This window comes from Diplotaxodon limnothrissa, linkage group LG13, assembly GCF_057381915.1.
Source record: "Diplotaxodon limnothrissa isolate DT_005_m linkage group LG13, D_limnothrissa_male_GT1.1, whole genome shotgun sequence".
Taxonomy (NCBI): Eukaryota; Metazoa; Chordata; class Actinopteri; order Cichliformes; family Cichlidae; genus Diplotaxodon; species Diplotaxodon limnothrissa.
Genome location: NC_140608.1, coordinates 10,565,374 through 10,581,766, shown reverse-complemented (window position 1 = coordinate 10,581,766; position 16,393 = coordinate 10,565,374). Strand labels below are relative to the sequence as shown.

The following is a 16,393-nucleotide window of genomic DNA, read 5'->3' as shown; positions in this document are numbered from 1 at the left end:
TGTAATGCATCTGTTTTCTGAACTGCTTATCTGTCTAGGGGATAGACCCTTTCCCAACTTACATTAGATGAGTGGCAGGGTAAACCCTTACCAGCCAATCACAGGACTAACACAACCACACACATTCGCACCTACAGCTAATCTAGCATGCATGTCTTTGAACTGTGGAACATTGTTGAAAGTAGCCAAAGAAAGCCCACATTGTCACAGGAATAACTATTAAATAAAAATGACCAAGGAAATGACCAAGATTATCATCAGGTTCGGTGAGGTGAGTTGGAAGTGCTGATCATTAACAACCTCCCATTGCGCCACCCTGACTGTAATCACTGACTTTCAAAACACAGCTTTGGCTAGGAGATATGATGCAAACCTGGAGTTTATAGCATGCCACTGCTAGTTTTAGGATCCATTTTTAAAATGAGCATTATTTTTTACTTGCTTCTCTCCAACTGAGGCATGTCATAAAGATGTAATAGCAATGCTGTCATACCCAGGAGAATGAAGTCAAATCAGCTGCAACCCTGCAAATGGATATCTTGGCTTGTAGGATCACTTCAGCAGTTTCCTGCCCACTGATTTCATGACTGATCCCGATGGAACGTAGGTCAAACAAGACCTCGTCATGGGTTGAGCCACAGCCAAGCAGTGTGTCCTCTGATGTTCTTGGTCCTGCCCTTAGTGATAGATTTCTGTTGGCAACACAATAAAATGCATCATATTCGTGTTCATTTGTAGCTGTGATTGGAGATATTTTATCCAGCTGAGGTTTAATGAGTAAAACAAAGAGGAAGTGATTAACGGGAATGTACAAATGGCATCTGTCTTCTTCTTTCATCTCTCTTTCTGGAGGCTTATTCTGTCTACTTTTTCTGGTGCAAGTCTTATCAAAGGCTCAACTTCATGAGGAAAGTTCAAGAGCAATTGCAGACCTCTGAAAACTGTTGAATTCCTTAAAGTTAACTTTAGGCTACGCTGATTTCTTGCTATCCAATTCATTGTTTGAAATGCAATTTACAACCTCTGTATGTTTCCATAGGTTGGTGGTTTGTCAGCACTGCAGAGGAGCAGGGCTGGGTCCCTGCTACCTATCTCAACTCTCACAGTGGCACACGGGATGACTTGGAGCTGGGTGCCTCTAAAGTTGGGGAAGGTAAGTAACTGCAAACGCTTCAGTCTTTGCCCACCCACACACGTTTGCACATGTAAACACAACCTCACCCACTCCACTGTACCCACACACAGAAACCACTTTTGCCCTCAATCCTCAGTCTTTGACAGTCCGTGACAAAATAAAAATAAAAAACCTCACCGCTGCTGGTCTACGCTAACAACTGAGGCTGGGCCGGGTGAGCATGTTACTCTGTCTGCTTGCCATCATAAGCACATCAGAACAGAGTGTAGATTCAGACCTGGGTAAACATCAAGGAGGAGGGCCAAGAGAGACCAGACCTCAATGTTTCAAAGGATGTGCTGTGCAGTGCTGCACTGTACAAGAAAGATACAGTGCAGTATTAAGTGATACGCCCGCCGTGTAGTGTAGCTCATGAAAGAGGCGTGTGTTTTCATTGAATAAAAATGAATATTTCTGGAGTCATGCTCTTTAAATCATGGTTATCGTTAAAGAAAGAAAGCTCTGACATGACTCACGCTATTTCATGTCCGCTTACCATTGAAGATGATGGATGTTAAGTTTCGTGAGCTTACTGGAGCCAGAGAAGGATCCAAAACAGTCGTAACATACACACCTATGAAGAGTTTGGTTTGCCAGAAATGTGAAACTGACGTGTGAAGCTGCAGACAGCATCCAACTGCCTTGATGGCCCTTTCAGATACAGTTATCAAGCCATCTACGAGCGACTAATGCTGTCTCACTCCCCAAGCATTTTCAACGTTAGTGGAGAGAGCACTTTAATCATATGCCAGAAGAGCTCAATTAGTGTCAGATGCGCAAACTTTGATCATTTTGGCAGGTATTGCAGCAACTGCAGGATATTTGTTAAGATATATGCAACATTGTGTTAGAGAAAACCCAAAAAACTGGAGGTACGGAAATAATTAAGTTGCATATTACACTTCCAAACAAACATCAAGATTTTCCAGCACTCTGGCCAAACATCTTTTTGCTGCACAACTGGTGTAACAATGGGACTCAGAATCCCTGCGGTGTTGTATATCTTATGACTCAGTGGTGGAAGAAGAGAGTGAACACACAAGGCTAGTCAGTATTAATGTTTTGCATTATGTTAAATAAGTTAAAATGCCCTTTTCTCCTCTCAGAATACAACAAATGGATAACACACAGGCGCATAGCTATATGCAAACCATGCACTCCTATCTCCTTTTTTGGAGTTATCTCTTTACTGAGTTAACCAGTAGGGGGTTTAGGAAGGACAGTCTGTCAGTGTAATTAATGTTTATGTGTCTCATGAGTCTTAGAAATGGCATGAACCTCTTAAAACAACTCTTTATCAGTTCTGCGGTCTTCAGCCGATTGTGCACAACCACATAGTCACTTTGACCCCTCCCCAAGAAAACAACAACATATTTTTCAAAAATTGGTTTTCTGATTCTGATAATGATAGTTGTTGAAAGCTCAGACATCTTCTGATTTGAGTTTACCCACTGATGGAAGCGTAAACAAACCCTCATCCTCCTTGTTTTGGTAGTAGAAAATAAGAGGAAAATAATGATACTGCCAGCACTGACACAAATGATAGTCATGTATTTCTGGGAGTGCAGCTATTTACCTTAGTCCAATATATCTGCCTACCAGTATCACTAAACACATTATTTTTGCTTTGTTTAGCATGTGCAAACAGTAAGGTGTGGAACAATAATGTGTGACTTTATGAAGACGTTTTGTGCCGAATTATTTCTTTCCTCTGAGGAAACTGGTGGGGAAAATAGACTGGCATATAGCCACCAGTAAAATGGCAAACTGATGTACTTTGGTTTTTGTGAACATTAAAGAAGTAAAATAAAATGTATTAACTGGTTAGATGCTGAGTCTTTGTGTAAAGTTTAGCTGCTTTGTGCGTATGATTCAGACTTGAAATCTTTTATAACCAAATGTTATTACTGTCTCTTTAAAATTTCTATATAAAAAGGATCTTGTTTAATGTCTGAACTGTTGGAATCATTTCCATTTTAGCCATCTTATATTTAAAATACAAGGAAATATGGACCCTTCTAGGTACACATCTCTAACCAGCTCCTTTAAGGCAATATGCGTCCCACATGCTCAAACCTAACGGGGGGGAGCCTCTGTGATAACAACATGCTAATTACAAGCCACAGAGAAGATGTCTTGGTTTTTAACATTTCTTTTGTAACCTCCATCCACTCATGCTAACTGTCCACCATGTTTTGCGTTGTGGTCGTGTTTTAGTGTCCTCCATGTAGCTAATAATGGATCCATGTCATTTGTGTGTTGTGTGTTTGTGTAACATTTGTGCTTGCTCTTCATGTCTCCATGTTTGTTTGATTCTTCCTTGTCATCTGGTCGCCGTGTGTGTGTGTGTGTGTGTCAGTTACTAAGCGACACAAGGCTCATCTGAAGAGGCTGGACCGGAGATGGACGTTGGGGGGTGTCATCAGCAGGCAGCAGAGCCGAGGTGAACTGAGAAACATGCTGCATCGCCTCCCTCCTTCCTTCCCTCCCTTCTCTTTTTGTTACTGTTGTCCTCACCCCATCTCATTTATTGTCTCTTATCACATGACTCAACTTTTATCACATGCACATATTTGTTCAGGCTTGCATTCTGCATTGTCCTCCAGCAAATGCAGTTATCACGAGCCACAATCCACAACTAACCACTAACTGACGTTAATATGAAACGGGCCTGGAAAGCAAAGGTGAAATCAGCAACTTTATATACACTAATTATTGATGCTAAGCTCAAATTATGCTACAAAATTGCTCCGCGTAAGCGTTTTTATTAAAATTATACTCCGCATGCCAAAGCCAATCGTCTCCAAATCACAGAGGAAAAAAAAACAAAAAACTACCCACTCATCTGAAAGTAGTTGCGTAATAGACTTAGGAATGCCTTATGCTGCAGTTTAGAGCCATATTTTACGTTTTATGAGCAAATGAAGCGTGTATGTAGATCTGTAATATGTGTGTGTTCTGTCAAAGTGTGGTACAAACAGACATTTCTCTCCTGGTTTGCTGCAGATAGCAACCAGTATTGACTGATAAACAAAGAGTCTTATTAATCTTCCACTTAGTTTGCGAGCAAACTTGCACATTCTTACCGCAGCCAGGGGTTTTCTTCACAAGAGATGCATTTGGATGGCTGACAGAGGAGCACGGATAGGCTATTGAGTTCAGCCCAAACTTTGCACTTGGCAGTGCATGCTGCTCTCTAGAGTGGAGAGAGAGTAGTTTCCACCCCATGACTGAAATTCAGCTTTGCGTTTTGTTTTGTTTTTTTGCTGACTCCACATGAACACTTTATAACACCGATGCATGTTGTGGTTACTATAACATCTGATTCAGAATTTCCCTTCATTGGATATTGTTGAAGACTGTTTGAAAGAAGTTGGTAAGAGGCAAACGATTTAGCAGCCCCAACACAAAGTGGCCGGAAGAACCAGGGAAAAGGAAAATAAAGCATTCAGAAAATATCCTGTACCCAACGAGTTTGAAAGGACTTACTATCCCACAGCCATTTAAGCTGCCTACACAACCTTGGAAATGGGTGGAGAAAAGGAAAACAGAATAATTTGTTACCACAGTGTTGATTCCTGTGAACCAGCTGAGAAGACGGCATACAGAACAGCACTTTTTTTTATGTGCTCCTCTCTTTTTTTATGAGCACACCTCTTCTCCTTGTGTTCCCTGTGTTTAGACAGGAATTGCCATAATGACAGGAAATGATGACTTGGCTCTGGCCCTCGGCCTCATGGGAATGCATAAATCAGCGTGGTGCCTCTGCTTTCTGTTATGTGCTGAGTTAGGAGATACTCCCTGTCGAAAGGACAAGGACACTAGTCCTTAAGACACTAGTTTGACCCATGTGCTGTAGTTTCCCATTGTCATGTTATAGAACTAATTACGTTCTGTCAGTGGAGCTGAAAATGACCACAAGGTTTTTATTCTTGGCTCTATTTGAGTGGAGCTGCATGATTCACAGTTCATAATTATGCTTATGTGATTTATACTGCACTTTTTCACTGCCTGAAACATTTCGTCTCACTTTGGGCAAAAACTTTCTTCTGATTGGCTGTCCCTCTAAAACAGAAGGTTTGAAAGAGGAGGCTTCTGTGCTGAGATGGCCCCGCTTAGTGTATCTGCTTTCACTTATTTTCATACAGAACCAAGACTAAAATATACGTTCACATGCCAATAAAGCATTTTAGAATATTATTTTGCCAACACTGGCTGCAAGCAGAATATTTCTTCAAGGGCTTTGCAATAAATAAATAAAAACTATATTCTTAGATTTAGCTGGAGCTAATAGGAGCTTCATGCAATCTGAGGGGTTAAATCAAGCAGGTCAGTTGTTTTTTTGTTTCGTTTTTTTTAAGTTGGCCTTTCTGTGTGCCTCATTTTCTCTTTCCACAAACTGTTTCTCTGCATTGCTATTAGGATTTGTTTTATCTGAACTTGGGCATTATTCTTCTTACAGAGATATATTCCTTCACTTACATGAAAGCACTGCTATCACGTGTGCATAATCACTGTGTATATTTAGTGCTATTTTAAGCAATGCGAACCTATCCTGCACCACCAGGGTGCCCCACTGCTCCTTATTTGTGCTGGGAATCAGACTGAAACTCATAATCCATTACCAGTGATAATGATGCAAACATTCCAAGTTACAATGGGTTTTATTGCTGTGTGAGACATTGCTAAACAGTTGCTAACACTGCAGCACATCTGTGTACGTTAACGACATGAATTAATTATGTCCTTTAGTTATTTCTTAGGTTGATAAAGAAAAATTTATAGACAAATCTCACGTGCCATTTGAGCCATACTCACACATCTGCCTGAAAGCACATCCAGTCTGTTTCATCTCACAGGTCTGGTGTATCTCAGGGTAATCTATCATTATATATTGCTTCATAATTTAATGTGTCATCTCATTACTGAAGTGTAGTCATAAAAATACAAGTCTATAAAAAGATTTATAGATTATACAGTTTTCTGTCTTGTTTTTTGTTTCCATTAAATATTTTGTTTTCGGAGATCTCGTTGCTGTCAAAATCTGAACTCATTCTCTTTTGCAGAAGAGAAGTACATAACAGTGCAGCCCTACTCGAGCCAAGGGAAAGATGAAATTGCTTTTGAGAAAGGTGTCACTGTGGAGGTGATTCAGAAGAATCTGGAAGGCTGGTGGTTTATCAGGTACAGTACAGCTCTCCTTACTTGCTTCTGACATTTTTTTTTTCATTCTACACAATTTTATCATTTTCTCCTCCAACTTACTTCACAGGTACCAAGATAAGGAGGGCTGGGCTCCAGCGTCTTACCTCAAAAAGATGAAGGATGACTTCTCTCCCCGTAAGAAGACTGTGACAGGCCCAGTGGAGATCATAGGAAACATCATGGAGATCAGCAACCTCCTTAACAAGAAAGCTTTAAGTGAGAAGGATGTGCAGACTGAAGGTGTCCCAGAGAGTCCACAGGTCGCCAGGAGGGAGATAAGCTTGCCAATCCCCTGCGCTGACGCCAGCCCTGTTAATGCCCCACAGGATGGAAACAGCAAAGCAGAGCCTGCTTCACCCGCTATAGCCAGAATTGCCCCACATCGGGTAGAAATTGGTTAGTCATGCCCCTGACATTTTTTGTCATAGTGACTTGAATATTTTCAAATGTGGGCAGATATCTTTTGAATCTATGATATATTGACGTAAAGCAAATTCATTAAATGTAACCAAACCATGTGTGATTTTTCTGTTATTTTCTCACAGGTTCTCCCATTCTCAGGCAAAAACCTCCTCCTCGGAGAGATGCAACCCTGGTAAGAGTGATGATATTTCAGTCATCCATCTATCCCTCTATACATGTAATTATTATTTTTGGTTGATAAAGGTCAGAAAGCGTGAAAAAATGGTGTTAATAATAAATGTATACAACTTGTAAGCAATTATGAATGATTTTGATCATTGTTGAAGAACAAACCGGTAAATCTTTACTTAAAAAGACACATCACAGGGAAAATGTTACTGCATTCATCTCTAGGTAATGAGTGTGCACGGGACTTTGTTACTCGTGACTTTTCCTTCATACAGACATTTACCAACATACAACAATGTGTAATTGAAGAAGTATTCACATTGTTTAATTTAATGTCCTGTTCATCTACCAGCATATTTTAATTTTTAAAGATAAAAGTACCCATTCTGATAAAAACAAACAAACAAACAAACAAAAAACTCCAACCCTTATGAAAGTGACACTGATTCAATATGTAAGCACTCTGTAGAGCAGCGGACCCCGACCTTTTATGCGCCACGGACCAGCCATACAACAAAATAAAACAGTCCCGGTACCAAAAAAAGGAGATTTATTCATAACACACGGGAAAAGACCCAGGAAAACCGTGTTAACGATAAAAACAATAAAAAATACCGATATAAAGCCCTGAAAACCATAAATTTGACACCCGAGCCTCAACTCTGTTACCAAACGACTCACGGACCGGTACCAGTCCGTGGCCCGGGGGTTGGGGACTGCTGCTGTCGAGGATAATGTGTACTGCTGGAAACACTGTATTATTTATTATTATTATACATTTAAATTAAGTGGAGAAAAAAACTACTATTAGCGTCTTATATGTAGGGGTTTGAATATAAACTAGAAATGAAATTTTTTAATCACTGACAATAAATCTAATAGAACCCATTTTGTATTCATGTAGGGATTTCAGTTGCCCTCTCCTCCAGAGCCCCCTACAGTTGAAGCAGAGTATTACACCATTGCAGATTTCCAGTCCTGTATATCTGATGGCATCAGTTTCAACGGAGGACAAAAAGCTGAGGTAAGCGCTCTTTATTTTAAGGCACAAGATTACCACAAACATCAGTCACATATCTCTTGCTCAATAGCTCAATAACACCTCTGAAATTAAAATGTGTAAAATGGCTTCAAATAAAGACAAAAATATACTTTTTTTTTCTTTGGAAATGTGTTTTAGGTCATTGAGAAAAACTCTGGTGGCTGGTGGTATGTCCAGATAGGAGAAAAGGAGGGGTGGGCTCCCTGCTCCTACATTGACAAACGTAAAAAACCCAACCTGAATCGTAGAACAAGCACTTTGTGCCGCCCAAAAATTCCACCTCCAGCTCCACCTGTCAAGAAACAGGACTCGGTGGAGACTGCACCCCCCAGCAGCCCTGGGTCTGAGGCCCCAGAATCTCCTGTGTCTCCTGGTAAGCCTGTCTATGAAGAGCCAGAATATGATGTCCCTGCCATTGGCGATCTGGACCTGGAGTCTGAGTTTGAGTTTCTGAGAGGAGAAAGTTCCTTGGTTGATGGAAAGAATGAGGACACTTCCTCAGAGAAGGGCTCTCACATGTCTTCAAAGCCTTCACCAGCCTCATCACTCCACAGTGCCTCCTTCAAGATGGGTGAGTCATTTGAAGATGGCCACGAGGCAGAGGGAGAGGCCGAAGGTGAGGAAGAATGTATCTATGAGAATGATGGCTTTCGACCATTCAGGGAGACCCCAGAGAGGCAGTGCAGCAGGGACTCCAATTCCTCCAAGACAAATGTCTTGTCACAAACTGACAAGACTGCACACCCAACATCTGGTGGACGGAAACCTGCAGGTAATAAGCTCAAGATTGACTTGAATGGGAGCTCATTTTCAACCAAAACTGATGAGGCATCCAGTCCAAAATCTGCCTCCACTGAGTCCACCCCAGATCTATCTAGACCTAAGAAAGACCAGGAGGAAAGCAAGCCATCCTCATCCACCAAATCTTCCTCTAAGCTAAGGCCAGTGGTGAGGCCCAAACCACAGCTAGCAAAGAGTTCCAGTGCAGAGAAGATGGACATCAGCACATTAAGAAGGCAATTACGGCCAACGGGACAGCTGAAGAATGGTACCAAAGCTAAAGGTGAGGACTTGGAGACTGCTTCAGTTATCTCCTCTGAGGACTCCTTCTCATCTCAGAGCACATCAGATCTCTCCTCCATCTATTCTAAAGGCAGCCGAGGAGACTCTGACCTGGAAGGTTGTAGCCTGTACCGCACCACAGACCCGTACGAGAAAGTCCAAGAGTCTGAGCTTAGCTTTCCTGGTGGAGTGGAGGTGGAGGTGCTGGAGAAGCAGGAAAGTGGCTGGTGGTATATTCGCTGGGGAGATGCAGAGGGTTGGGCTCCAACTTATTACCTGGAACCTGTCAGGCCACAGGATGACACGGCAGGATCCGAATCCGATGGCACTCCGACTAAACCTGGAAGCCTTAGCAAGTCCAACAGTCTGGAGAAGAATGAACAAAGGGTGCGCGCATTGAATAATATTAACCAAAACCTAAAGAAGGTCACTCCACCCATCCCCTCCAAGCCTCCAGGTGGTCTCTCCAAACCTACGGGTTTGTTTGGCGCGTTCAAGCAGAACAGCATCAAGCAGCAGCAGGTTGTCAGACCGCAATCTGTCTTCATCTCAGCCCCCATCAGAGACGGTCCCAGCCCTGTTGGCTCTCTCAGGAGAAATGAGTCTCTCAACTCAACAGATCACCCACGCACCAGCCCCACAGTGCGGCGCAATGCCTCCTTTGGCACTGTGCCACGCAGTTTGGCACCAAATAACATAGCACTGCCAAGCAGGAACAGATCTGGTACTGGCAGCTCTGAATCCCTTGGTGTCAGCTCTCAGAAGAATGCCCTTCCTGTATCTACAGTGAAACCCAAGCCCCACATCATCCATAACAACCTCAGAGAGGTTTACATCTCCATAGCAGACTACCCCGGTGATGAGGAGACGATGGGATTTCCTGAGGGGACGAGTCTGGAGGTTCTTGAAAAAAACCCCAATGGGTGGTGGTACTGCAAAGTTCTGGACAATGGCAGACCAAGGAAAGGATGGGTGCCCTCAAATTACCTCGAGAAAAAGCACTAGCACTCGTGTATGGAGCTGGCAGAACTCTGGACATGCGTGTAAAGACTACTCTAACAGACTTATTTTGTAAAAAAAAAAAAAAAAAAAAAGCTAACTCCCGGACATTAAATCCGGATTGAATTCCGGTACCTTTGCCAAAGCGAGCACCCCCATCAAATTTTAACTTTGTAATGAAACAATGCATCTGGTAATATGAATCTACATGATAGAGTGCCTAAGACTTTGCATCAGGAACAATATATCGGGACTTAACCACAACCAAAGACAACACCAGAGAGTGGAAGAGTGAGTTAACGATATTCTCCAGTGGTTACCTTTAACTTGAAATAAGACGTCATTTTGTGTCTGCTCCTCGAACCCCTTTCTGTTAGTTTTTAACATAATTTTATTAAACACATTTTAAGAACTTAAAGCTTACTGCATGTTTGAAATGATTCATTATACTGACGATGCCTTGAGCTGTTGAAATTAAACCTTTTTTTAATTGTTATTTTTTACAGTATTTCCTAAAGAAAATCTCTGTTGTTGCCAAAGCTGCTTTGTGTTAGTAAAATTTTGGTGCTGCATGTTTTTTTTATATCTCTTTATACTGTATGTCACCTTCATGTGAAATATTTTATCCATTTAATTATGTAATTTTGTCCTCATGAAATAATTTGCAAGCATTTTCTCTCCCTTAAAGTTCAAAACAGTTACAGCAGAGCTCCCTTAACTTTTTTTTTTAATTTCAGAGGCAAAAGCTCAGTGAAAATGTTGTAAATTCATTACTTAATAATTATGTTAATACATGTTTTATTATTACAAAGGCAAAAGTCATTTAAACCTTTCTAAAATGAACTGCTCTATTAATTATAATAACATTTTGAATTTCTGCTGGGCAGTAAATTTGACAGTATTCCTTTTTTGGGGGGACGCTCACCTTCTCACTTTTGTTTGATGTTAACTGTTTGATCAGTGATGATAACTAAAGTGCCAAAAGAATTACTTTAATAAATGCACTTTTGAACATTCATTTGTTCTTTCATCTGTTTTTTAAATTTAATTTAATTTTAAAATTTTACCTGTACTTGCTGTTTTCCTACTTCCATGGTTCCCAACATACATATAAAAAGAACATGGCAGCATGGAACTATTTTCTTTGGACGGATGAAACTAAACATATCAACACAAACACCTCATACCAATTGCCAATTATGGTGGTGGAGGGGAAATGAGTTGGTTTATTTTGCTGCCATAGGACCCAGGCACCTGATCCCTGAGTCTATTGTGAACTCCTCTGAATACCAAAGTATTCTAGAGTCAAATGTGATGCCAAGCTTGGCCAAAATTGAGTCATAAACAGGACAGTTTACTTTTTTCAGCCATTCTGTTGTAGAATGGAAAGAAAAGAAAAGAATCAAGATGTTGCAGTGGACCTTTCAAAGTCCAGACCAGAATTTAAATAAAATTATATGCTGGGACATATATAAATGTTTCAAAGAACTAAAGAAGGGTGGGCCAAATTTGTTCATCAGCACTTTGAAAGATTGCTAAACTCATACATAAAAAGGATCCTTTCAAGTTATTGCTGCTAAAAACTGTTCTAAAGTTCTTTGAAAACGGTCTTTTTCACAAAACTGCATTATTGAACAGCATTAATTATGTAAAATGGGATGTACATATAGAATTCTGATACTCCTTAAATGCTGCTAAAATGCTTCATTTTTAATATTTTCTGTCTCATTTTTTTAGGACCTATCAAGGAAGAAAAAATAACGAGTCATCTTTCACACATTTAAAAAACTGATATTGTTGTAAAAGTGATAAACCAAAATGAGATTATTCCTGTCTGCGTTGCAGGTGTGTTTAGGGGCACTTCTTTATTGTGAGTGAATGTGATCATTATCATCTGAGCAGATTGAGAGCTAGAAGGGCACACTAAGAGGACATCCTCTCCCAAGGCCAATACCTTGTTTCACAAAAGCATTTTGATTCGGCACCCACTCACAAAAGTTTTTTTCTCTTAATACAGCTCTCCACCAAGTTTCATGAAATTCTGGTGGGTAGTTTTTTTTGTATAATCCTGTTAACAGTTGACAGAAAGTATGATGAAATTCATTACCAGCCATAATCACTGGCAATAGGATACCCCTCAGTTCTCTTTCCACCTTTAACTTTGTAAAAGATCTCAGTATTGGATGTGTTTATATCTAGTTTCATTCCACATCTGCATATATCTATAGCTCTAATACAGCTCAAGTGTTTTACCAGCCAGATGATTTCATTCAAATAAATTAGATCATCCTGGGCTGCTTAGGATTCCATTCATTTCTAATTGACAGCAGCACTGCTTTAGGAGAACCTGCACGTTTGACATTGGCTTTCATTCTGCGGTTGCTGAGCGACTTAATTTAGCATGATGAAATATGGAAAATGTGATTTATAGCACCTGGAAAGAAAATATTTGATTAACTATATATATGTAATGATTAAAGAATGGTACTAGAATCTATATTTATGGCCAATGGTCAAAATTGATTCTATAAAATGAGATTCTTGTCAACCTACTGCCATTACTATTTATAAAAAATGGACTTGCCATGTATTGACTGAGTTTTTGAATGAAATATTTGTTTTTTTCAAAATGCACTGAAAGCTTTTTAAATCATACTGTCTGTGTTTTCTGCCCGGTGCATAAGATGCTGGACATGTTTCTGGCCACTGGATGGCAGCAGTACTCAGCATCTTGGTGCAGACAAAGCACTGCATCACTGTGACCTTCACCTGTGCCTTCATCAGCTCAATAATTACTGTAAGGCTGAAAGGACTCATTTGATATCAGGGACTTTAAAACAAAAAAATTGCAGTTTTTAAATAACACTTTTTAGAGTCTGTCCCTCGATGCCACCAATCTGACTGAGGAAAAGACTTTTACATCACACTGAATACCAAAAGCTGCTTAGTGCCTCGGCTACAGCAGAGGAACAAATACAAACTCAGACTGTCTGATGTGTAGTTAAAATTCAAAATCGATAGTGCCTTGCCTTCTTGGAATACAAATTTAATACATTAATACAAGTTGATAGTTTGCGCGTTTGACCAAACAGCTGTCTAGAAGAGATACCATAACACAGCTCAAACACGTCTGGCAAGCCCTTAAGCCTTCACAAGGCCCACAGCCAGGTTCACTGAGAGGTCTGAGTGGAAAGTCTGTGTGTACACAGACACCAGCGAGATGTACTGTATTCATGTCACTTTCACAGTCCCTGGTTGTGTATTTCCCTCTCACCTCTGAACACACTGCTGCCTGTTTCATGTCCGAACGTCGCAGGCTGTATTTGTGCCTATTGGAGTGCAGCTTAAAACCTTGCTGCATTAGAGCCAGGCCTGCAGGGTAGTAAATAACAGATGATGTTCACTCTGTCCAGGTCTACATACCACAACTCTAAACAGTTTCCCTGTGAGTTATAGCCGTTTACTAAAAGCCATTGCCTTTGTTATTCATATAGTATATGGTGGGATGTTAGTCAAGTATACTACTGCAGAGAATGTTTGTGTTGGGCGCCTTTTTAGTTCTCGAGCTATTGCCTAATTTGAATTTTCATGTACAAGAGGTAAATCTCCCACAAATGAAACATTTGTATAATGTATATTTTGGGAAAAGGTAATGGCGCTAATGCACTTTCATTCCCCGTCTGTGCAAGATTGACTTCTTTTTTCCTGCTGTGCATAAAACAGAGAAAGCACCCCGGCAGTTAAATGGAAATGGTCAGTTTTCACTCTTTATTGTATCGAAAGAATTGCTCTGTGTGCTCTTTTCTTTTCTTTTTTTTTTTTTGGTCATGTTATACAGTCATCGGAAATAACAGACAAAGAGGAAAGCCAGTGATTTAAATTTTATTTAACAAACAGAACATAATTAGCGAATTCAGAAACCACAAAGTAGCCCAGAAAACCAAAATAAAGACACAATTTTCTTGTACAAAAATACACAATGCCCATCTTCACGTACTGCCTCATTCGGATTAGTTTGGTCACGTTTGGGGGGAAAAAAAGAAGCTCTCGGAATCAACAGAACTACTCACAGGCCACAACACGGTTTAAATACGCTCAATTAGGAGAAATATAAATTACCAAAAGGTAAAGCTAAACAATTCCAACTTTACATTTGATTTTCTCTTATTTGGCCTTTTGGGAAACTGATGAATAGAGTGATACCACTCTCTTATCTGTCTGGAGATGCCTTTCTACAGAGTCGGGTGAGCTGCAACAAGTACCTCCAAAAATATCACACGGCTGCAATCAAAGTGTACAAATTACACCATTCACCACTTTTCCAGAGGATGTGTGACAGATTTGGCTGCACTATTATTTGGCAGGGACGAGTTGGCAGGCAAACAGCGAAGCCTTCGGGGTGTTTGTTCAGGTAGGCCACGGTTTGACGTGGTGTGGCAAACTTGTAAGCAAACAGTTGCTTTTTAAAATATCCATCAGTCGTGAAGTAGCATTATCATCTGGTTCTCAGTTTCTCTAACTTTTAGAGAAAGTAATATTTGATTTTCTAGCTCCATGAAGAGCAACAGACTGAGATGACATTCCCAAAAGTCGAATGTTTCTCTCTGAAATCCTGGAAATGCTCAAGCGAAATACAAAAATGTAGTTAAATAGAGTGCTTGACTTAATGTACGTACCATGCAACCACTGGAGAGCGGAACGGATCATCTCATCTGAATCTTCACCGCAAAATGAATAAGCATTTCCCAAAATGTCAAACTATTTCTTTCAGTGAAAATCAGCTGACACATCCGCAGGGGCCTTTCAGGGAAATAAAAGTTTCCTTTTGTCTTTGTCTGCTAACCATAAAATAAACAATGTTCTTACTTTTTGGACACTACACCCACACATACGAAAGAAACAGTGATAATTTCTTATTGTAGCACTGAAAAATAAATAAACCTCATAATGTACAGTTAATATTACACTCATCAATACCGTTTCATCCATTTCAAATGTTCAGCAATGCTGGATTTCTGCTAGGTAATATTTGGTCAGGAAGGAAAACGAACCCAGGTAGAAATGTACACTGTGAGCATCTCTCAACGCTCACAACTAATTTCCAGTATTGTACACTGTAGTGACACAAACATTTCATTAGTAGCAGTGAATAAAAAGCACACGCTGATATTAAGCACATTGATGCGTTTGCTTCCAATCTTTTTGTGCTTCCACCTGTGGCTCCAAGATAAAAAAGGACCTTGGCATCCCTCTAGGTTTTCACAGTGAGGAGCCTAACTTTGTCCAAGCTTCTCTTTATTAAAAGGCACACTAGAAAACTTAGCTGTCCTTCAAATGATCCACACAGTAACTGCCAATTTTCCCCCACAAGACGACAAGCTCGAAAAGAAATCAGCACTTACTACTTTAAAGATGAGCAATGTTTCAGCGAGGCCAGAGTAACACCTGAACATATCTTGTGTTTCTTAACATTTCAAAGCAGTACATAATGCAAGAGATTAGTCAAGTGAAAGTGTCCTTGGAGTTTGCTTTTATCGATGGAGAGCAGCACTCAGAAACTGATATGCAAATGACATTTTTTACACAAATGTCCCACAATAACAAGCTACATCCTTGCCGCTGATGACAAACTTGCGATTTGTTTTAAATTTCCAATCCGCTCAAGGACACATAAATATGTCATAACTGAAAGCAATTATTCACGTTGAGATTCGATGCATGAAAGAGAGGGGCGTAACCTGAAGTAAGAGGAGCCATCTGTAACTTATGTGGGATTTCGTATTCCCTGATTCTTTCAGGGATGAAGAGGTTGATTCATCATCTTCATGTGCTCTTTCAGCATTTTAAAATGCTTCCCTGCCCACCACTGTTTATTTGGATGACGTTTGTGCAATTATAGCATCCAGCAGGCTTTAGCAACCAGCCAGAGATGGTGTGAACGGCTGCCAAGAAGCAGGACATGCAATCCACGCAAGTCCCTCATTTTACAGGCTTTCTAAAGTTGTATCTGGTACGTCTGCGTGAACATTTTCTTTACCCTGACATGCAGCAAAGACGCTTCTTTCTTCCCTGTCTCCATCCCAAACGTACAACATCCTCTCGCCTCCTTCCTCCTCCTCCTCACTGATTTACATGCTCATTCACCGCCAGCGTGACCTTCTGCGGTGACAACATTCACACTTTTTTACCCTTTGCGCAATCTTGCTTTGGCTGACATTCACAGAAGCACAGCAGGTGCTGAGATATTCAGCAGAACACTTCATTTATAACCCAACAGAGCTCCCTTTCCGGCTTTTCTTCACCCTGTAGGGTCAGACATT

At 40.5% G+C, this 16,393-nt stretch overlaps 1 protein-coding gene across 3 annotated transcripts in view; it reads left to right on the top strand.

Annotated features, from left to right (window-relative positions):
• The window catches only part of LOC146619865 (SH3 and PX domain-containing protein 2A-like), a 61,430-nt gene extending 50,909 nt beyond the window's left edge, over positions 1-10,521 (top strand). For 2 of the 3 annotated variants that reach the window (XM_085369774.1, XM_085369776.1), the window contains 7 exons: positions 1,040-1,153; positions 3,534-3,617; positions 6,241-6,358; positions 6,447-6,775; positions 6,925-6,974; positions 7,875-7,994; positions 8,151-10,521. In XM_085369774.1, the coding sequence (XP_085225900.1) occupies positions 1,040-1,153; positions 3,534-3,617; positions 6,241-6,358; positions 6,447-6,775; positions 6,925-6,974; positions 7,875-7,994; positions 8,151-10,079 (2,744 nt within the window). In that variant the 3' untranslated portion in view covers positions 10,080-10,521. The remainder of the gene's footprint in view (positions 1-1,039; positions 1,154-3,533; positions 3,618-6,240; positions 6,359-6,446; positions 6,776-6,924; positions 6,975-7,874; positions 7,995-8,150) is intronic. The other variant, XM_085369775.1, reaches the window with a different exon arrangement.
• The last annotated feature ends 5,872 nt before the right edge of the window (positions 10,522-16,393 follow it).